At 42.1% G+C, this 22,974-nt stretch overlaps 2 protein-coding genes across 2 annotated transcripts in view; both read left to right on the top strand.

Annotated features, from left to right (window-relative positions):
* The window catches only part of LOC138950706 (uncharacterized), a 134,967-nt gene that overhangs the window by 25,135 nt on the left and 86,858 nt on the right, over positions 1 to 22,974 (top strand). The window lies entirely within an intron of this gene.
* The window catches only part of LOC138977092 (multiple C2 and transmembrane domain-containing protein 1-like), a 58,101-nt gene continuing 38,690 nt past the window's right edge, over positions 3,564 to 22,974 (top strand). Inside the window, exons 1-9 of the mRNA XM_070350005.1 lie at positions 3,564 to 3,673; positions 13,324 to 13,506; positions 14,846 to 14,976; positions 16,254 to 16,440; positions 17,030 to 17,081; positions 17,701 to 17,842; positions 18,507 to 18,609; positions 21,445 to 21,546; positions 21,955 to 22,149. Coding sequence (XP_070206106.1) covers positions 3,614 to 3,673; positions 13,324 to 13,506; positions 14,846 to 14,976; positions 16,254 to 16,440; positions 17,030 to 17,081; positions 17,701 to 17,842; positions 18,507 to 18,609; positions 21,445 to 21,546; positions 21,955 to 22,149 — 1,155 coding nt within the window. The 5' untranslated portion in view covers positions 3,564 to 3,613. The remainder of the gene's footprint in view (positions 3,674 to 13,323; positions 13,507 to 14,845; positions 14,977 to 16,253; positions 16,441 to 17,029; positions 17,082 to 17,700; positions 17,843 to 18,506; positions 18,610 to 21,444; positions 21,547 to 21,954; positions 22,150 to 22,974) is intronic.

Here is a 22,974-nt window from a genome sequence, read left to right as displayed (position 1 = left end):
GGATAGTTTTTTTTAATTTCGGTTTTTTTTCTGTTTTTTTTAATTTCGTCACATTATGTCATTGTAGGTAAGATGTTGGGATCAAAATTTACATCATACAGCTGTCGGTAATAAAACAAGAATTACGTACATTCCATATTGATTCGTGTAGGCCTATTCTCCTCTTCTCTGTTATTCTCGCCACACGAGAGTGCGGTGATTTAATGCCTCCGGTAAAATTCGCCTAGTCCGGTTTCATTAGGGCTGGTGACAGAAACAATTTGATTTCCCCGCTGGCGACAAATTACGTGTGGTTATTGTGTGGCGAGGAAGCATGCACGTGCAGACGGAAATGAGCATTTTGTCGAGATACAAACAAGGAGAAAATGATTGTGCAACAACTTTTCACGATCCGAGGCGGGGGGAAGGTGCATATCCTTGTGCATTTAGACAAGAGGGAAACAACTATAGAGCGGCAGATCGTGCAACAACTTTCACGATCAGAGGAGGAGGAGGGGGCGGGGTGGAGGCGTTGCATTTCATTGTGCATTTTCTCTACAGCCAGGATATCACTTTGGAGCGGCAGAAGAAGTTTGGGGGGGGGGGGGGACATTTTATTGGGAGGGAAACATATAGGGGAAGATTGTGCACTAACTTAAGTAACGTTTCACGATCCGAGCGGGATGTGATTGGACGGAAAGGGAGCAATTTAATTCATTCAGTGTATATATGGTATGCTGTTGGATTTCAAAATATAGGATACAGCTGCTTGAAGAAGTTTGTGTGTGTGTGTGTGTGTGTGTGTGTGTGTGTGTGTGTGTGTGTGTGTGTGTGTGTGTGTGTGCGCGCGCGTGCGCGTGTGAGTGTAAACGTGTGGGTGTTGGTGTGTGTGTGTGCGTGCGTGTATGTGTTTGTGTGTGTGTGTGTCTGTGTGTTAAGTCAACCCCCACCCCCCTGCCCCCTCTGTCTTGAGATTCGAGTTGTGACTCGTTGCTGCAATTTAGCCTCAGAATCACAACAACAACAAAAATAACGAATCAATGTAGTAAGTCTGTCGCATAGTTACAGCTCTTGTATTTCACTGGCCCTTCCCCTTGCTTAATCGAACGCGGTTTCCATGCCAACAGAAGACGTCCTTTATTCGAGCTGATATATAATCACTGAGCAGTTTGTATGCTGCGTGATCTTGAATCACGGTTGACAATCATTTTGCGAAGGAGTGTCTTCTTGGTGCTGACGCTAGTCTTCATGACAGGTTTTCATTACTTTTCTCCCTGTACATGTGTGTACTTAATGTCCATTGTTATATGAATTTAAGAGTTTACGTGGTTTGGAAAAATGCAGATGAATTTCTAATGTTGCAGGTGTGTTTTTTAAGGAGAATTTGATATTTGTACCTTCGATCGAAGGCAGATGCTGGATTGATCGTGACATGTTACCTCGCACGCATTCCTTGTTCTCTGATGTGCATGTTCGTCTTCAGGGTGACAAACGTTTTGCTTTCGATGTAGGCCCAACAATAGACGGAAGATGATACAATGTCGATAATTACTGTGTATTAATCATTATTGTCTGTGAACAGTCCTCCATTTTCGCCTTGACTTGGTTTTCGTACTTGTTGCATCTGTTAGCTAAAGGAAGGGAGATAGTACAACATAGTGTGAATCCTCATGTTCACTTACACATGGATTTGACGTCCTCGGTCCTGAATGTTCGCAGTGTCAAGTCTCCTGTGTCGAATATCAAGAACTCTGTAGCAGCTGAGATGTGTTTATGTCTGTGTCCTGTATCTCCAGATTTGTTTAGCAAATCAGTTAATCTTTTACTTTTTAAACACCCGTTACGTGTGTGCCTACGAACGCAGCTACATTGTTGTATCGTGATGTCCTAGCTTTCTGTGCGCAGTCGTGGAATTTGCATGGTTCCTTAGTCATGTTCGTTATTTGTCATTCTGACCGTATTTATAACGTGACTTTCAGTGATAATTTGGATGTGTTTCGACGGAAAAGTCTCCCTATGAGTTCACCGCTTTTGTGGTTGTTTGATGATAAGTGCATGGAAGTTTTGTCATTTTGAGCTTTGACATTTTGACATGTACATGATTGTAGGGTCGAACACAAGATGTCCCGTCCTTGTCCTTATTTATATGGGAGATTTATATAGCTCTTGACGTTCTCTATGCGCTTTACATATTAATTTCTGCTGTGTGAGATGGAATGTTTTACACAATATATCACGCATTCACGTCGGCCAGTAAATCTCAAGCCATTACGGCGAATATTTACTTTTCACGGCCTATTATTCCAAGTCACACGGGTATTTGGTGAACATTTTTGACTCACATGCGAAGCAAAAGTGAGTCTATGTACTCACCCGAGTCGTCCGTCCATCCGTCCGGACGTCCGGACGTCCGTCCGTCCGGACGTCCGTCCGGAAAACTTTAACGTTGGATATTTCTTGGACACTATTCAGTCTATCAGTACCACATTTGGCAAGATGGTGTATGATGACAAGGCCCCAAAAAACATACATAGCATCTTGACCTTGCTTCAAGGTCAAGGTCGCAGGGGCCATAAATGTTGCCTAAAAAACAGCTATTTTTCACATTTTTCCCATTTTCTCTGAAGTTTTTGAGATTCAATACCTCACCTATATGTGATATATAGGGCAAAGTAAGCCCCATCTTTTGATACCAGTTTGGTTTACCTTGCTTCAAGGTCAAGGTCACAGGAGCTCTTCAAAGTTGGATTGTATACATATTTTGAAGTGACCTTGACCCTGAACTATGGAAGATAATTGTTTCAAACTTAAAAATTATGTGGGGCACATGTTATGCTTTCATCATGAGACACATTTGGTCACATATGATCAAGGTCAAGGTCACTTTGACCCTTATGAAATGTGACCAAAATAAGGTAGTGAACCACTAAAAGTGACCATATCTCATGGTAGAAAGAGCCAATAAGCACCATTGTACTTCCTATGTCTTGAATTAACAGCTTTGTGTTGCATGACCTTGGATGACCTTGACCTTGGGTCAAGGTCACATGTATTTTGGTAGGAAAAATGTGTAAAGCAGTTCTTAGTGTATGATGTCATTGCTAGGTTTAGTTATTTGACCATGTCAAGGTCAAGCATGTGAGTCGTATGGGCTTTGCCCTTCTTGTTTTTATCTATGCCTATACATTTTTGCCTGGAAAGACCCTTTTGTCAATCGTGGGATCTTTAACGTGCACACCCCAATGTAGTGTCCTTTCTTTGCTCGGTGGTTATTCTTGCGTCCTTGATAATAGTGTCTCTTGTGACTTTCGCGGTTGGTCAAAAAATGACACACACGATTCCAGAATTGGCTAGTAAGCGTTCGTCGTTGGACAGTGATTATCACATACAGTCCTGAAATTGGTCAGCAACCGTTTGCCATTTGGCAGTGAATGTTGTGTGTAGTTCTGCGATTGGTCAGTAACTGTCGCATTTGATTCTGCGATTGGTCGGTGACTTTTGCATTTTATGATCTGATTCGTCAGTGACTGTTGCATTTCTATCTGTGATTGGTTGGTAAACCTATTGTGTTTTGTGTGTGAGCAGGAGCACGGAGCTGAAGCTGCTCCTTTCTGATCGAGGAAAGCCGGATTACATGGGCTACCTGTTGCTCACCTGTACACTCCAGCCAAAGACACAGGAAGACAAAGACCAGGTTGGTAACTGTATTTATATGTATATGTTTTTCTTTCCATTTTTGTGTGTGTGTGTCCTTGTGTCTGCTGTTGTTTAGATATAAAGAACTGTTGTCGACTGGATGCGAAAGTTTTCTTTTTATAACTGTACTTGCGTTTGTGTCTGTTTGTCTGTGTATCGGTCAATCGGCCTGTCTGCCTTTTTGAGTGTGGCTCACTCACTCGTACCCACACACAAGCACAAGCACACACACACACACACACATACATACACACACATACACACCACACACACACACACACACACACACACAATACACACACACACACACACATACATACACACACATATACACACACACACACACACACACACAGACACACACACACACACACGCACGCACGCGCGCGTAGCAGAAGAAGGGTGCTGGAGGGTAGCAGCACACACATAAACAATCTTAATGCATCAAACAAATCAACCTCACAAAGCGAAATCCCTAGTTGCTGCATCGGTCGAATACACACGGTTTTTTAAATTTACTCTCTCTCTCTCTCTCTCTCTCTCTCTCTCTCTCTCTGTCTCTCTCTCTCTCTCTGTCTCTCTCTCTCTCTGTCTCTCTCTCTCTCTCTCTCTCTCTCTCTCTCTCTCTCTCTCTCTCTCTCTCTCCAGCAGGGAATACACACCATCGTAAAACTAAAGCAAAACTGTTTAATCTGGCCCACCACTTGTCACGCCTGATTGAGCACACAGCGATCAGACAGTGTTTGTGTCTGAAACTGGCCCAGGGGGAAGTGATTGGGGGAAACGAGCACTTGTGCCAAATTCTGGTGCTCCCCCTCAGCTTCATTTTGTTGTTTAGAGCTAGGGCCTGGGGACAGGGAGGATGTGTTATATGTGTGATTTGTTTTGTTTTGTTTTGTTGCGTTTTGTTTAGGGGTGAGATGGGTGGATGAGAGAGAGATTTGTGCGGTTGCATTTCCTTTCTGCGCATTAACTGATTAAGCCTGTTCTCAGCAACAGCTAAAGTTGTTAGTTTTGAATGTTGAAGGAAAACTGCAAGAGGGAGTGAAGGGGTGTTGATTTTCTGCACAATAGTACCCTATTACCCTAGGGCTGGATACTTATTTCGTGGCTGACAATAAGACTAAACATAAGTAACATGTAATAACATTGAAAACCCCTTGAATGGCTTTGATATATTATGTAACTCTATGATAGAAGCATCGGTGAGTCTGGGTTCTGTTGACTTGCATGAACAATCAGCAGAGGAGGGGGTAATATTAGAACCCTCCGCACTAAGGGCCGTTCTTCCTTGAACAAAAAAAGAAGTCTCTCCAGCTGATCGTGACTGTTCTTGTCTGACAGATGCAGCTACGCGAAAATCAGTCAAATGTAAAGATTGGTGTTGTGAACTTTTGCAGAGCTGCCCACTACTACGCTTTCAGCGTAGCACGCTACGTTTTAAGACAAATTGCTACGCTGTTACGCTAAGTTTAAAATTGCTACGCTTAAACAAATAATGACGAGCATGCAACAGTTTGCTCTTTCTTTTGAGTCCTCGTGTCTGATTCTCATTCCGTATAGCGGTCAGAATTTGTGTCATGAAACATTGTCCACACTGGAAGCTGGCACTGCAGACACTCTCTATTAGCCATTATGTTTCTTTTTTTCTAAATTAACTTTTTTTTAAATGTTTGTATTCTTGAGCGAAATAGCCTAAATGTGGATGTGCGAATACAGTTGAGACATTGCAACACCAAAACACCATTTGCTACGATGAGAAGGGAAAAAAAAGTAAATTGCTACACTTGAGGTTTTACAAGAGTTGGCAGGTTAGCTTTTGCAAGGCCCAGACGAAGGAGACGAATGGTTATTATTACGTTTCATGATTATTGGGGGGAAAACCATCACGTAAACTCTTCATGGGTCTGATAGAAGTTATTGTTTCGTTTGAAATTAGGTCCAATGAAGGAAAAAAATGGGGAGATGATAATATCTCGGAGAGTGGAAGGAGGGCGGGGTGTAAAATGTGATCATCTGCATTGCAAACAATTCTGGGCCTGGGGGAGAGGATCTGCATTACGATCATTGATTATTTCGGTCAGAGCTTATACCCTGGTGATCCATTTTTTTACAGTTTTATTTTCCTCCATCAAGCTAGGAGGCAGAACTAATTTACCGAGTTATATCTCAATGTCAGAACCTCTATATCCCTCCCCCCCTCTCCCCCCCTCTCTCTCTCTCTTTCTCTCACTCACTAACTCTCTCTCTCTCTCTTTTTACATTTAGTCAAGTTTTGACTAAATGTTTTAACATAGAGGGGGAATCGAGACGAGGGTCGTGGTGTTTGTGTGTGTCTGTGCGTGTGTGTGTGTAGAGCGATTCAGACTAAACTACTGGACCGATCTTTATGAACTTTGACATGAGAGTTCCTGGGAATGATATCCCCGAACGTGTTTTTTTTTCATTTTTTCGATAAATACCTTTGATGACGTCATATCCGGCTTTTTGTAAAAGTTGAGGCGGCACTGTCACACCCTCATTTTTCAATCAAATTGATTGAAATTTTGGCCAAGCAATCTTCGACGAAGGCCGGACTTTGGTATTGCATTTCAGCTTGGTGGCTTAAAAACTAATGAATGAGTTTGGTCATTAAAAATCGGAAACTTGTAATTAAAATTATTTTTTTTATTAAACGATCCAAAAACAATTTCATCTTATTCTTCGTCATTTTCTGATTCCAAACACATATACATATGTTATATTTGGATTACAAACAAGCTCTGAAAATTATGAATATTAAAATTATGATTAAAATTAATTTTCCGAAATCGATTTAAAAAAACTTTCATCTTATTCCTTGTCGGTTCCTGATTCCAAAACCATATAGATATGATATGTTTGGATTAAAAACAAACTCAGTAAGCTAAAAAGAATAGACATACAGAACAGCGTGTTGTCCTGCTCAGCGCGACCACTACCGCACTATTCTGCATGGCTTGTCGATTTCACTGCTTTTGCCACGAGCGGTGGACTGACGAAACTACGAGTATGCGGTCTTGGTGAAAGAAAACAGTGCGTTCAGTTTCATTCTGTGAGTTCGACAGCTTGACTAAATGTTGTTATTTCGCCTTACGCGACTTGTTTTTTCCTCAGCAAGCAAGATTGCTTTGGTCTGCTGTTTATCTACCACACTCAGTAGAATCAAAGATTTACAGAGCTGTACAATCTTTATTACTGTGGAACCTGAACTCAGAGCCTAAAAGGAGCGCGTGAGCTATATATATAGCGGAGGAAGCAGCAACAAGTGTAGCCAAGACTGTTCTGCGTATACCCACCGTTATCTTAGCTGTAGCTCCGTATAACTACCTCGAGGCAGTGGAAGTGGATCACGGAGCTGTGTGTAAAAGTCTTTAGCCGGGGATGAGCATGTCAGGGAATCGGTTAGGGTTCATTTTGGAGGTAGAGCTGGCTTTGGGAATGATCTAGTGAAAACAGGACAGTATTGACCTAGCCTTGGCTGCTGATGCTGTTTCGATCCTGGCTATAGGTTTTCTGCTCAATTGGCTTGGGAAGAGCACGCGCGTGTGAAGGTTGGCAGAATGCTCTCAGTGTGGTCTTCATTGCTGCAATATTAGAGAGAGAGAGACAGACAGACAGATAGACAGACAGACAGAAACAGAGAGGCCGAGATGAATCTTGCATGTATGCGCGCTTACCATAAAATAAAAGCTCGTTTGTTTTGTGCAACAATTCATCGCATTACACCAAAAACAATAAAAGGACAGCTTTTTCGCGAACATTCGTCATTCACAGGAAACAAACGTGTGTTTGGTTGAGATTTGAAAGATCACACGTATGCTTCTTGGCAAGATCGAGAATATTTTATATATGATCCGTCAGATCCCAGTATTGATTATGAAAAAAACAAGTCATCTATATCCAGCAAACAAATGGAGGGATCATCTATTGATCGTGCTGCACGAGATGTTCGGCTCCCATGTCACATATAAATGGGCAGGGGGAGATTGGGAGGAGAGAGAAAAGAACGTCTGGGAGCTTTTTTCGGACAGTTATTTCCTGACAGGGATGTTTATGCTGTCTGGTGGCGTACACGGTCACTGGGGATGGTTCCCAAAATTTGATTGGGGGGGGGGGGGGGGGAGGGAGGGGGGTTGGAGGGAGTCGTTGTGGGGGTATGGATGTATCAGTGTTTACATGACAGCTTTGTTTCTATTGGAACGTGAAAGCTTTCATGCCCACGTGTCCCCTTCGGAACCGCTGTGTGCCGCCAAGAAGGCATGCATCCATTATACACTTCACTTCCAATCTCAGACACAAATGCCATGGTTCACTCCAATATGCTCCGTAAGTATAATCAATGAAAATAATGGCAGCAGTGTGTCCCAACACAACTGTGTAGTCTCTTGAGTTTTGGTATGATTTAGTAACAGGAAACAGAATTCAATACTTATGTGTACCGCACATTTTGTTTCAAGCTTTCCCTCCTCCTGGGCCCTTGACCGGTTGAACCACTGTCAAAGTGATGGTCTTTGGGTAAAAGACTGTAGTGTGTGGTAGGGGCTGACCCGAGTATTTCTTCTCTGCGCTTAGAGAGACACTTTTTGAAAATTGTAGCATCATTTGATACAAGGCGATAGGCATCTGATCTTTTGGGGTTATCAGGTACAGTTTCAGAGGCCCGAAGTTTTCCCTTCAGGTCTGTCACCATCGCTTTTTTCCAAGAACCAAGAATTTCTGTCATGTTCATGTTACAGTCAATGAATAAGACAAAAGAGCATCGAAGACAGGGCTGGTAAACATCCTCACGACCTCCTGTATAACTGTAAATGAAGAAAACAACGTTATAGTTTGCAAAGGCACACTTTAGGCTAATAGCCCACGGCTCACGAAAAATGTCTTAATTCGGACATGAATCTTTTTGAATTCGTTTAGATTGTTGCTTTTAAATAAAATAAAAAAATCGGCAGTGTATTGCATTAGCTGTATACACCGGCCTACGGAGCATGACATTGCGGCATGCATGTTCACAAAGTAATTACCCTTCCGCGAGGAGAAACGTAACTAAGTCACAGTCCCCTCAGTCTTTGGGGATGAAAGTACCTTCCCTGATGGAAAGAGATTGATTCTGTTACTTTTGTTACTCAAGTTTGTACTCTGCCTTCGACGAGGGAAAGCTGAAGTAAGTAAATGGCTACGAAAGTGGGATCGAACACTTCATACTCAAGAGACCACTGTGCACGTTAGATCCATACAGTCAAGTTTCGACCTTTGGTCAGGACTGGTGGACACCCTGACAGCATGACAGTACCGGCGAATGCTGGCTCATGTGCAGCCGGCTCGCTGCAGGCTGACTGACCCGTGTGTAAGGCTGACTGACCCGTGACCTGACTCTCACGCCAGCGAGACGAGTTGATAGTCAAGAGAGTGGGGTGGCCATCAGCGGCCGGACTGGGCGAGAAAGGTCTTTGACCGTTCGGACCAGAGTCTTTTTTATCGGAATATTCTAGACATCTGAATATGCTGGGTACACAAGCAACACTGAAAAAAAATTCTGAAAAGCGAACCACACGCAGCACTGGCGATGGCACACAGTAGGATATGTGTGGGTATCCGTGTTCATGCACTAGGCCTCCAAAATGAACAGTTTATAGAAGCACAGTCCACAGAAGCGTCGTAAAGATATTAAACTTGAACACTGCGCACATAAAACATATTTTTAACATTATGAACAGGACTAAAAGTACTCACGAACAGGGCCGGACCAAATGAGTTGTAAGGGGGGGGTTCCTCCTTTTTTGGGGGGCAAATCAGCGAAGTGGCGAAGCCACAAGCGCGCACCTGCTTTGCAGGCGCGCGAACTAGGGGGGTCCGGGGGCATGCTCCCCCGGAAAATTTTTGAAAAACGGTTAAAATCTGTGCAATCTGGTGCATTCTGGGCCTTGTTTTGAGGGTTAAGACGGAGCAGCATTGTTTTGGTGCTAAAACTAGTAAAAAAAAAAAAAACCCCACTCAAAGCAAGGTACATGCTTTTTCCAGGGGTGGGGTTCCGGAACCCCTGGAACCCCCCCTGGGTCCGGCCCTGCACGAAGATTGCTGATTGAGGTTCGTCAAACGCGCCTTTTTCACCACGCAGATCCCGGTCTTCGGCAAGCAGTGGTGGGCGCGAAAAACTTAGCGCATGCGCATTGAGGCACAAAGTTAAAAATAGAGAGGAAATCCCCACCACCGACGAATGTTCGTCTGACCGTAGGTTGAATCTGGATGTCCCTAATAACCACTTAGTTGCCACAATCTTGCTCTACACGCAGTACTCGTCTCTTTCAGGAAATTACTTAGAAGCCCCACTATAATTGTCTCGCTGATTCCGTGCAAGAAGTAGCCTACATTGCGACTATAGAGAGACGAAGTGACTTCCTTTATGTAGCCAGTGCACCGGTTTCACTTTCTCACACTTTAACCCCGTTCTTAACGGGAGAATCGTAAATATTCTGTCTTGTCTCTCTGGGTGTTTCAGTGTCTGTCTCCCTCTGTCTCTGTATCTGTCTGTCTGTTCTGTCTGTCTGTCTGTCTGTGTGTGTGTGTGTGTGTCTCTCTCTCTCTCTCTCTCTCTCTCTCTCTCTCTCTCTCTCTCTCTCTCTCTCTCTCTCTCTCTCTCTCTCTCTCTCTCTTTCACAGTGTAGCACTGATGCGCCACCATCGATCATCAGCTCACAGAACGCGCTACCCTGGCTGTCTTTTTTTCAATGGCCCGGAAGTCAAAACAATTTGTCACAATCACGCAGAATTGACTCGGATGCCACCGGTTCACAAATTCAAACGCAGTAAACACTTACGTCATCATACAACTTCTGTCAAAACTGATACGACCTTCTCAGTATGATTACACGTAGGATGGTCAGAAATCAATCATCTTATTATCAAGTGACAATACAGGGCAAATTTCGACTGAATGCACCTTTATTTGTGACCACGTCTGCCAAAGCGTCCAAAGCAAATAGTCATGGTGTCCCCGGCGAGAGCTGTGTGCTAAAACAATGTCCCACGAGACATAAATATGGATCAGACGGTGTTGGACATGGGCCAAACTATCGCGGTTGTCTATGGATACGGGAGTCAGAATAGTATGTCGTACTGTTCAGACGAAGGAGAAACCAGCAAAATAATGTGATGATTGATGTAAGTTATTGAAAAAGTTACTCATAATCACGCAGTAATTTCTGTACTTTGCCGCCAGCAGACATTTTATTTGAGTTTTGTTTTTGTTCGTACTGTTTTCTCGTAAACTGGGGGGGGGGGGGGGGGGGTTGTGTGTGTTTTTTTAATGAACTTTTGGCGTGTTAATCCACAGATAACAACACACACCGTGGTAATGGCCCGGCTCAAGTTATCCCAAAACCTCAGCACGTGCACTTCGCAAAAAGAAAATTACGTTTCGGCGAAAATAAAAAATTGTCCGCGGCAAAAAAGGGAAAATTAAATCATATGTATACTATTGTCTCTCTATCCTATTTTCAGAGTTTTTTCTATTTTGGAATTCCCATGCCTGTTCATATACACATGCAGTGGCCACCGTCTCTCAATACAAGGCGACTTGAATGTGTGTCAGACTCCAGCGTGTAACAGCTTTTGTTTATGTCTTTTCCGTCTCAGTTTTCCTTTTTTGAGTGGGGGGGGGGGGGGGGGGGGTAAAGAGGATAGAAACTTTGGCTGGGGTGTTGGGGTAAGCAAACTTGCCGCAGCCTTCACATTTTGTGCCTGCGGGTTACAGTGACAGCTTACGGAATCAATCTTGACAATGTAATTGCCTCCTATAGCTACTGCTGAGCGTGGCACTGAATCGCTCGAACTGCGAGACAACGCCTACTTGGGCTTTGACTGGGCGCACGAGCCAAGCGGGAACTATGATGACAGACTCAAGTCCTCCAAAGCCGAGGGCTCAGCCGGTTGCCATTCAAGAAATTTGTGTTGGAAAAAGGTCGAAGAAGAATTGCAGAATATTTAATTGTCAGTTTTAACCAAGCCATTGCATTTTCTTTTCTTTTCTCTTCTTTATTTTTTTTATTTTTTTGCCGTATGAAATTTAGTAGTTTTTGTGACAACCTTATTAATATGCTTTCACACACATCACACCATCATTATTTGGAAAATGATACTGCTTTACTTGCTAGATCAGTAGAGATTTACCAAGAAATACAAGTCCCCAAACGACAATGTAAGAAAACGGATTACTAAAAAACAAGTACAAAGATAAATCAAATGAGCTATAAACACAGGGACGGGGGGGGGGGGGGGGGGGGGTAGCGGTTACCGTGTGGCGGGGAAGTAGGTCACGAGCTGAGACATAGACCTCGTAGGTGAATACGCGATCAAGTGCACGTGCGGGCGGGGACCCAGAATATTTATAACGGTGTTCGTCGGACAAAAAAATTGAGGGACTCGTGTGTCACAGTTTCAGTAACAAATCAGATCGAACCTGGGGTAGGTAGTTTCACTGTGTATGTAGATTAGGGACAGTGTAAATCGTCACTAAGTAAAGGGTACTTAAAATGCCACTTTGCAAGCAAAGAACGCCGTATAGTTAATGTTCATGCCACTACAAAACACAATGCAGTCAGCTGACTGGCTAAATGTCTTGAAGGTTCAAGGCTTACACCGAGTTGTTCCTCACTTACCGTCATTGGGTGTAGGTCACGATTGTGATTGCGTTGCGGTTCTCTCTTTTGCGGTGTACCTAAAACTCTCACGGCACCCAAACCTGAATCACTCTGCATACTGAGAAAGAAAATGCGTGTTGCTATTTAGGGAATGCGCCGAAGATTGTTTGGGTCTGGGGAGTGTAAGATTGTCAGATCGTGCAGGAAATATAGAAATATATATATAGAAATTCCAAATTAACAGGAAAGATACCAGGCCAAGAATGTCGGTTACTCTTTCCTGATTGTCTTGGAGAGACCTGCTACAACTTCAGCTTGTGGAGTTTTATTCAGAGTCTGTGAATCAGAGCGACTTATCATGTCTTCAGAAAAGATTCAGTCACTCAAAGGACAGAAAAGATATACAGCAATCTAGTTATTTTTTTGTTTTGTTTTTTGTACTGCATAAAGATTATGTTCAGTGGAGTGTGCCATGTAGATTTGCTGAACTAGATGGAAAATTGATGGAGTATTTCACGGCCTTTGAGCGACGGTTATGGTGGTGATGATTACTGGCGCCAGAATACGTAGGCCCTTAGTACAGTACAAGAATGTGAAAAGTCAGTGAAGTGACTGGAACTGCTACACTGACATGATTGATAATGACTTTTTTCTGTGTAAGGCTAATTGCAGCAAGGTTTACTCTGTGTGTGTGTCAAGCGGCAGTCAGTATTACCGTGTTATAAATGTTATACTGTACTGACCTATAAATGGTGACTTCTGTGTTAAGTTATTGCATGAGATTAGTGTGGGCTTAACTTGTGACCAAGCTTATTAATTTGAACACATTTATAGAACCATTTTCGATATTGATTTAGGGTCCAGAGGAGTTGCATATCTTCCCATAACAGTACATGCTTATTTTCTGTGCAAACATGATTTCACGTTGACTCAACACTGTCAACCGTACACATCAACATCAGAGTCATGACCATATATCTTGTGTGTGCAGTTTTTAAGACGCACTACAGTGCGGCCAACGGACGCGGTCAGCAAGAAGATGAAGATGCAGCCGTGGTCAGGCGTAGTGACCATCGTGCTTGTGGAGGGTCAGGACCTGGTTCCAATGGACGATAACGGACTCAGTGACCCCTATGTCAAGTTTCGACTGGGCAATGAAAAGTGCAGAAGCAAGGTTGGTTAGGCTTGCAAAGTTTTGCATGTGTGTTGCTTGTGTTTTTAAAAGTGAATACCATATTTATTATGTACATGTACAAATATTAATTTATAATGTGTTAACTCCTTGGTCTCTTGACCTAAATGACTTTATAAAGAGACTATCCTTATAAATTACATATATGTTTGTCTCTTTTGTAAACTGTTAAAATAATAGTCTCTTATCATAATTATTTGAATTTAAAAACAAAGATTAGTGAGCAGTGATGCTTTTCTGTCAATACGTCATGTCATTCATGAATGCAGGGAGAGAATCTCATCACAAAGTCAACTTCAATCTGTCAATCTTTCTTTTTACATTTAGTCAAGTTTTGACTAAATGTTTTAACATAGAGGGGGAATCGAGACGAGGGTCGTGGTGTATGTGTGTGTGTGTGTGTGTGTGTGTGTGTGTGTGTGTGTGTGTCTGTGCGTGTGTGTGTGTAGAGCGATTCAGACCAAACTACTGGACCGATCTTTATGAAATTTTAGATGAGAGTTCCTGGGAATGATATCCCCGGACGTTTTTTTCTTTTTTTTCGATAAATACCTTTGATGAAGTCATATCTGGCTTTTTGTAAAAGTTGAGGCGGCTCTGTCACACCCTCATTTTTCAATCAAATTGATTGAAATTTTGGCCAAGCAATCTTTGACAAAGGCCGGACTTCGGTGTTGCATTTCAGCTTGGTGGCTTAAAAATTAATTAATGACTTTGGTCATTACAAATCTGAAAATTGTAAAAACAAAAAAAAATTTATAAAACGATCCAAATTTACGTTCATCTTATTCTTCATCATTTTCTGATTCCAAAAACATATAAATATGTTATATTTGGATTAAAAACAAGCTCTGAAAATTAAAAATATAAAAATTATGATCAAAATTAAATTTTCGAAATCAATTTAAAAACCCTTTCATCTTATTCCTTGTCGGTTCCTGATTCCAAAAACATATAGATATGATATGTTTGGATTAAAAACACGCTCAGAAAGTTAAAACGAAGAGAGGTACAGAAAAGCGTGCTATCCTTCTCAGCGCAACTACTACCCCGCTCATCTTGTCAATTTCACTGCCTTTGCCACGAGCGGTGGACTGACGATGCTACGAGTATACGGTCTTGCTGAAAAATTGCATTGCGTTCCGTTTCATTCTGTGAGTTCGACAGCTTGACTAAATGTTGTATTTTCGCCTTACGCGACTTGTTCTAGTCTAGGATACTATTCATTCTTAATGTGAATTGCATTTAGCTGTTTGGGGACCGGGTGTTTCTTTTGTTTTTTAATTCCATGGTTAGTCTTTTCTCACTGCTTTCACTTCAGCATAAAAGCAAGACGCTAAGTCCGAAATGGCTGGAGCAGTTTGACTTGCGGCAGTTCCAAGACCTTGCTTCTCAGCTGGAGATCACTGTCTTTGACTATGATGTCACCGGCAAGGATGACTTCATGGGCAGGTAAGATATATGGTCTTAAATAAGGGAGGGCTTAAATCAGGGTCTTACAAGAGTGGTTCCTCTGTACTTTATCTGCAGTGACCTAGCTTTTGCTGTGCTAGTGACAGTTCCCACATTATAGCGGTTGACATGTTTCTCGTTCGGCGAGAGATTTATTTCTCGGAGTCTACTTTGTGCAGACTCTCTTCGGTGTCCGAACACCCCCGTGTGCACACATGCGCACGAAAAAGATCCCACGTTCACAGCGAAAGTCTCAGTGCTTGGAAAACACGAAGACACGCATGCATCATCTCTCGTCTCCGATTATCATGATAGTATTTTGATACTTTGACGAGACAAACCCAATGCTGGTGAGTCGAAGAAGACAGCCACAGCGGGCTTGTTCGAATCAAAGTATCACACCATAACTTCAACGTATTACCAATACCTGTCCCAATATAGACCATTTGGTCTAAGAGGACGTTAAACCCTAATAGTCAGTCAGTCAACATATTCTAAAATCTGAGGTCTTCCCTTTGGCTTTTAGTTTCTAGTACAGACAAAGCAAAGGTTGTTTTTGTTTTTCTGTCATGAACCACCAAAACAAAAAAGTGTTGTCCATTACCTGAGTCTCATTCCACTCTCTCAGACCAGTTGGTGAAAATAGCAGTTGTAGGTGCATATATAATCTCACAGTTGTTCTCCTGATAATACTGACATTCAACAACCATGATTAGTTAAGCTCAGCATTGTATAACATAGCTGTCGCGAGGTATAAAACAATGAGGACTGACTTTTGATCATAATTTTTGTGTAATCTGTTAATACAACAAATGCAATTTGAAGCACTGACTCTCTTGTGGATGAGTACCATCATTGCAGATCTTCGTCTATGTTCATTCAGGCTGCAACTCCCCCGTACAATCATTAGCACATTTTGCCAGTATGGCCGCACTCCACCTCCCGCCATTACGGCAGCAATTTTCCGGTTTTAGAAGATGCATGCTGGTTATTTTTGTTTTAGTTTATAACCCACCAAACTCTGACATGGATTACAGGATCTTTTCCATGCGTACCAGGGTCGTGATCTTGTGTGAACACATGAAGGTGGATAAGGCAGTGGCAGGTCTGCACACAAGCTGACCTGGGAGATAGGACAGATCTCCGTTGCAGATCTGATTTTGAATATTGACTTAGGGAGATTGAAAAAAATCTTGATTGCAGATCTGAATATTGACTCTGGGAGATAGAAAAACTCTCGATTGCAGATCTGAGTTTGAATATGGACTGTGTGACAGGGCGGTGATTGACCTGTCCACCCTGGAGTTGGAGATCACGCACCACCTGGACGTAGAGCTGGAGGATGGGGCGGGAATGCTCAAGTTACTGCTGACCATCAGCGGTCAGAACAGCAGCGATGCCCAGTCCGACCTCTGCAACTACACGCCCGACTCCAGGACACAGGAACAGCTCATGAAAAAATATGTAAGCATAAAGATGTTACTGCCCAAAAAGAAATGTGGATATAATTTAACTTCTTAACTGGAGACAGTATTGGTGTTAACCGGCAATTACCTGTATTTTACCGGTTGAAATGAGAAAATACCGAAAGAAAATTGGCTGCCGGTGTGACCTACCGGTTGATTTTTACAACTACCGGGTTTTTTCGCTGGTAAAACAACACCAGTACTCTTGAGTTGGACTCTTACTGGTTCCAATGACCAGCCTACCTATTTTTCTGGACTGTTTGCATCATAAAAGTTTGCGTACCGATTTGAACAGATACTAGCGCCATCACTGTGGAGAGTTACCAAGGGAAGACAACCCATTGTTATACGAAAGAAATTACATTTCTCTGTTAAGGGCTGGAAGGGTGCTCAGTTGTTATATCCTGTTGTATTGTTTGTGTGACAGGGTGTGCATGCGTGTGTGTGTGTGTGTGTGTGTGTGTGTGTGTGTGTGTGTGCCACCTGTTCAGCTTCTGATTTGATTTATATGGTGTAAGAAAACTGGCATGTTTTTTGTCGATGTTGTTGTAAAAGTTGAATTTCAGTAATATCTCTTTATGTTTCAGAGTGCCCTGAAGCTGTCTGATATAACTGATGTAGGGACGCTTCAAGTCAAGGGTAAAATTTGTTCTCCACTTACACTGTCTTTTCCACTTTAAAATGTGTTTTTTCTATTACGCACTTGGCTGACATAGTTCTATTTAATTAGTTTAATTACTTCCAGGGCTTTTCCCATCGTTGCGGGGATGTATAAATTAAGCTTCCTGCAAAGTTTTAGGTTTGAAGTCCTTACCAATTACGAGAAATAATTAATTCTTTATTGCATTGTTTAGCAACAGTTCTCCAGGACTTGGGCTACTTTTAGACCGTTGACGTCACTTTGTGACGTTTCGTAAACCAAAGATGGCGTTTGAGACTGTTCTGTTTACATTCGACACTATCAACACCACTTTGCAATACTGAAATAATTTTTTCTGTGTTCGAAAGCTACAGCCAATCGTTATTATATCCCCTTAGGAACAGTTTTATAACATTATTGGCACATGTATGTAAACAATATGAATTAATTAATGAACGCTACGAGTATGGCAACCTTTAAAAATCTTTGTGTCCAAAAGCGTTTCTATATTGTGTGAAATTTGGAGTGTTTACAAGCCATAACCTTTCGTTTCTCGTAAGCTTTCTGCTGCAATTGTTTTCAAGCATAAAGATCAACAGCGTTTTGTGTTTTGTGCAGTGTTCAAGGCGACTGGTCTGAAGTCAGCTGACATTGGGGGTCAGAGTGACCCCTTCTGTGTGCTAGAGTTGGTCAATGCACGGGTACAGACACACACAGAGTACAAGACTCTCAACCCTGAGTGGAACAAAGTCTTCACCTTGTGAGTGCTCACACAGTGTGTGTGTGTGTGTGTGTGTGTGTGTGTGTGTGTGTGTGTGTGTGTGTGTGTGTGTGTGTGTGTGTGTGTGTGTGTGTGTGTGGATCTGTTCGGCTGTCAGGTGAAACATTAGATGAAGAAGAGACTAAAAAGTACAAAGTTCTAAGCCGTTCTGTGTTCATTTTGAGAGCATACCACAAAGTGAATGAAAACAATTGATTTCACAAATGTCATGGAGGGAGTATTTCGTAAATTACAATTGACAGCATGAGTACCGCATGATCTCAGAGCGTTAATTCATACTTAAGACTGCATTATGACAAACGTGTGTTTTTTTTGGTCAAAACAAAAAGAAAGCAACCGAATTTAACCACTTAAGTATTTTCTCCATCATTATTTTGTCAGCTTTACTGTCACTGACTTCTTCAGGATTGCATGGACAACAAAGGTTTTTGGTCTAAAGATGGTTTGTTATGTTAGACTATCGGCACTAACCTCCAGTTCTCACAGAATTCTATCACGTTTTAGGTATGGTTTTGTCTGCAATGTTTTGGCCAACTTTTTTGCATTTATATTATAATCATGATAGTAATGTTGCAATTTTGTTTAGCCATTAGCCATACTAGTTACACTAAATAATTTGGTGGTATTATAATATTGTTTTCAGCAAAGTGCGAGACATCCATTCTGTGTTAGAAGTGACCATTTTCGACGAGGACAGAGACAAGAAGGTGGAGTTTCTGGGCAAGGTGGCCATCCCTCTACTCAGGGTGAGTGCATCTTACACTTACACTTACTGTATGTTGAAGCCAATGGTTTTGATAATAATAATGAACACTAGTAATTAGTATAGCCCGAACCACCGAATATTTATGTGCTCTCCGGGCTTCACAATATCAAACTACGAGTAACAATACACAAAATAAACACATAATAACATATTTTATGTAAATACATGTACATGTAGCTGGGAATCAGTAAAATAAAATAACAACAACACAACATCTAATTTAAGGCATACAATACAGATACTAATAATGATAATGATTTGCGTAAATTGCATGTAAACACGACTTCTATGGAAAAAAAGAAGCATTTTAGCCTCACAGGTAACACTTAGAGGCAATGTAAGGCATCAGGTGTGATAGTATACTTGTACAGTGGTACAGTAGAACGTACCCCCCTTTTATGACCTCAACAAATCTGGAGAAAAAAGTCAGGTCTTGAATAGGAAGGAGTCTTAAAATAATGGTAAATTTACAGAGGTATTGAAGAGGAAATATGAGGAAAGGGGATGCTAAAAAAGGGGGGAGTCTTAGATTGGGGGAGGGGGGTGTCGCTATATCTTCGATAAAAGAACAGACTTGGAACGAGCCAAAAGTGTGCCTTTATTGCAGATCGCCTGTCATAAAAAAAAGGGACAAGAGAAGGGGTACTTTATTGGCAGGTGGCCAGTGATAGGAGGGGCCTCACATCACGGTTGCCACTGTATTTTGAAGCCATGAAGTGTAGTTTTACAGTTTAGCAGAGTTACACTTTGGTCTAGCCTCTCATGTGAAATTCAAGCAGTACCTGTAATGTATGGGCCCTGTGACAAGAGAACACCTTACAGTCAAGGACACCTCTCAATAAAAGACATCGCTTGTAGTATACACATCTGTTAAGCTGGTCTAAGTATCCCTCTCATGAAAAACGCATGCCCCAAAGAGACACTTTCAGTGGGTCCTTATAGCTTTAATTGTCAGTAAGTACTGGTGTCACGTGACTGATGTGAACCAGTTGATTGGCTAATGGCGATGTGCTAAAACTGTTAGCGCACTCCAAGAGTGCGCTAACTTTTCCACAGAGTGTATTCTTCCGCCGTTTGCCTAAGCAAGACTGTACTCTCATCCTCAGAATTAATAAATGACATGTAGCTTATATTCTCCACAATACCAAATGACCATAAATTTCCTGCTTCTCAATTAAAGCAGAAGTGGTTTTTTTCTGACAGATTGCATGTGCCTGTGCCACAGTTGCCACTGATCTAAAAATAGAACACGCTGTGTCTAATTTTTCAGTTTCGACTTGCGAAGATTCTTCTCATGATTATGCCGTGCTAGTGGCATGTAGCTTATTATCCACATTACGAAATGATGAGTTAGTATACAATTCCCAGTAGCTAACAGAAAACACAAGTGTTATTCCGATAACGTACCAGCTAGATCAGCATTTGGAATATACGTAGCAGACTACACTGAAATACGACTGCATCAGTTCAGTAAATGAATGGTTTCCGAATTATTATTTCAAGGCAAGAACAATCGGAATCGAAAACGTGTAGGGTTTAGAACGTTCTTACCATATAAAAGACTTATTACCAGCCTGCCTCATGCGTGCAGACTCGGTGCAACGTGACGAGCAATTTTTGTTTTTGAAATGAGACTGCAGACGCAGTGGTTCGATTGCCATAGCCTAGCAGACGACATAAACCCCGCTCAGCAAATTAACATGTTGGGCAAATGTGAACGATAAAACGATGGGGATATAATACGTGTAGGGTTCAGAGCATTCTTACCGTTCATATTTAGTACCAGACTCCCCGATGAGTGAAGATACCACACGAGAAACATGCCACATTTATTTTGAAAATGTGCTAACCGTCAACCTTGGGGTTAGCCAATTCAAGGGGAGTCACTCTACACAGTCAATCCGTCGAAGCTTGACTGGAGGTTTCGAATTGCAAATAACTAAGAACACAGTCCTTTCTCCGAGTTCAAATGAGGTCTCTCTGTAAGATCATCACTGTTTAGCTTAACGCTACACTGGAATTTACCAACAGAAATTAAAACATTTAAGAGTTTGCGCGTGACGAAAGCACGACACACTTGAGACAGCCCACACAAAAGTAGATCTTCCACGACCTGACCACACAGTTATGCCTATTCAAATGCGCGTAGCAAAATGTGCGTGTTGTATACCTTCTTTTTTTCTCTGGCGGTACCGACAATATCGTTATTGAAACAATCCCAGTGCACTAAGGGATTTATAGAGCAAATCTCGAAAATAATTATTGAACTCAGCGCTATGCGCTTTGTTCAATAATGAATTTTCTCGATTTGCTCTATAAATCCCTTAGTGCACTGGGATGTCTCAATAACTTAAATTATTCTCTCATCTAAGGCACTAATTTCTGTGGTATTATAATGTAGTACTGTATGTGTTTGATAAGGGTTGTTTTGTGTTGAGTGTTTTTTTTTAGTGACTCAAGGGAGGTAAACAGAGTAAACATTAGATGTTAGAAATAACATATTTTCACATTTGATAGGAAACTTGAGGAACTATCAGCGTTTGGACTTGGTTAGCATCTGTTCAGCAATAGCTTATGTAGCCAAGTACGTACAGTTGAACCTGTCTATGATGACCACCTGAGGGACCGACCACAAGTAGAAGAAAAAACTGGGATCCCTCCGATTGGTCGCTGTGGGCAGATGGTCGCTTTTGAAAGGTGGTCGCAAAGGTAGGTTTTACTGCACTAGGAAACAAAAAAAATAGACAAAATTAAAAGAGTATAATATCTTCTTCTTGGAACTGAATATTGTTCAAGTCATACAAAACTTTTTCAGATAAAGAATGGAGAGCGGAGATGGTACGCTTTGAAGGAAAGGAAGCTGGTGCGACGAGAAAAGGGAGCCATTCTCCTGGAAATGGACCTCGTCTTTAACAATGTATGTGTAGGGTGGTGGCTGATGTATACAGTCACTTAAAACCTGAATGAGTGGAGTGATTGGAGCTGATGATACATGTATTCTTACCAATTAAAAATGTTATTGTGTAACACAGGGAAAATAGAATTAATCGTGGCAGAAGCAGGAGATAGTCTTGCACAGGGTCTGACTGATTAAGAGCCTGAAATGTGTGTGTGTGTGTATGTGTGTGTGTGTGTGTGTGTGTGTGTGTGTGTGTGTGTGTGTGTGTGTGTGCACAGTGCTCGTGCATGAATGGGTGTGTGCATACAACTCTTGTGTGTGTAGCGTGTGCATAAGTGTGTTGATTTCAGAGGGAAATAAAGAGCTTCATGTAAAGTTTGTAATGAAACTGCCTGTTTGTTAACGCTACGCCTTGTTTGACTGCAGGTGAAGGCAGCGATCAGAACAGTCAAGCCAGCAGAAGAGAAGTTCATGCAGGTGGAGCCCAAGTTCAAGATTCACCTGATGAAGCGTAACATTGATCGCGTCGGTCATCTCATCAGCACTTTCGTGGAGGGCGGCAAGTTTGTACAGAGCTGCTTCAACTGGGAATCGACCCCTCGAAGTGCCACTGCCTTTATTGTGAGTACCGATAGTGTTCACTTTCAGGCATGCTACTTTTCCGGGAATTGCCTGAAATCCGGGAAAGCCGTTTTCAAAATCCGAGAAAGTCAAATTTATTCCGGGGAAGTTGAAAAATTTCCGCAAAAACGATCCGTGTGAATATCGCACAACGCGACCGAGCGCCGGTCTCAATGGAGCCAGAACGTTCCCAATCTAGTTCTGCGGATGTAGGCCGTCGTTTTGGGCAAAATGTTTCGCCCAGATATTGTAGAGAGAAATTCGCCGGGACCATTTGATTCCGGCGTGAAGAACAAATGGAGTTGGGCTTGGCTTGAAAACACCTTCCCGCCGGAAAAAAAGAAGGCTGACACGAAGAAGAACGAATCCGGCAAAAGCGGCATTCCTTGCATATTTTTTTTTTTGCAGTAACCTTTTTCAATGCTTTTGTGACTTGTAAACCCTTTTCATGTGTCCCTCCAAACTGGTGAAAACACCACTACTTTAGTACAGTGCACTGGTGAATACATACTAGTCTACAGTAGTGTTGTTTTCACCAGTTTGGAGGTGTGTTGAATGGTGGTGGGGGGAGGCTAAAATGAGATTTTTAACAAGATCACAACATTATTACATTTACAGCCCTGAAAATGATGCCCAGATTGCACAGATTTTAACCGTTTTTTGAAACATTTTCCGGGGGGGCATGCCCCTGAACCCCCCTAGTTCGCCACTGCGCGCTTCTTTCAGGTAAAACCATTTTTGGCCTGTAGCATGCCTGACTTTGGTTCTGGTGTTTTTTTACAACAAATCTACCAAGGTGCTGTTTCTGTTTTTCTGTCAAGTTGG

Source organism: Littorina saxatilis, linkage group LG1, assembly GCF_037325665.1.
Source record: "Littorina saxatilis isolate snail1 linkage group LG1, US_GU_Lsax_2.0, whole genome shotgun sequence".
Taxonomy (NCBI): domain Eukaryota; kingdom Metazoa; phylum Mollusca; class Gastropoda; order Littorinimorpha; family Littorinidae; genus Littorina; species Littorina saxatilis.
The sequence above is the reverse complement of the archived record's forward strand: the minus strand, read 5'-3'. Positions and strand labels throughout refer to the sequence as shown.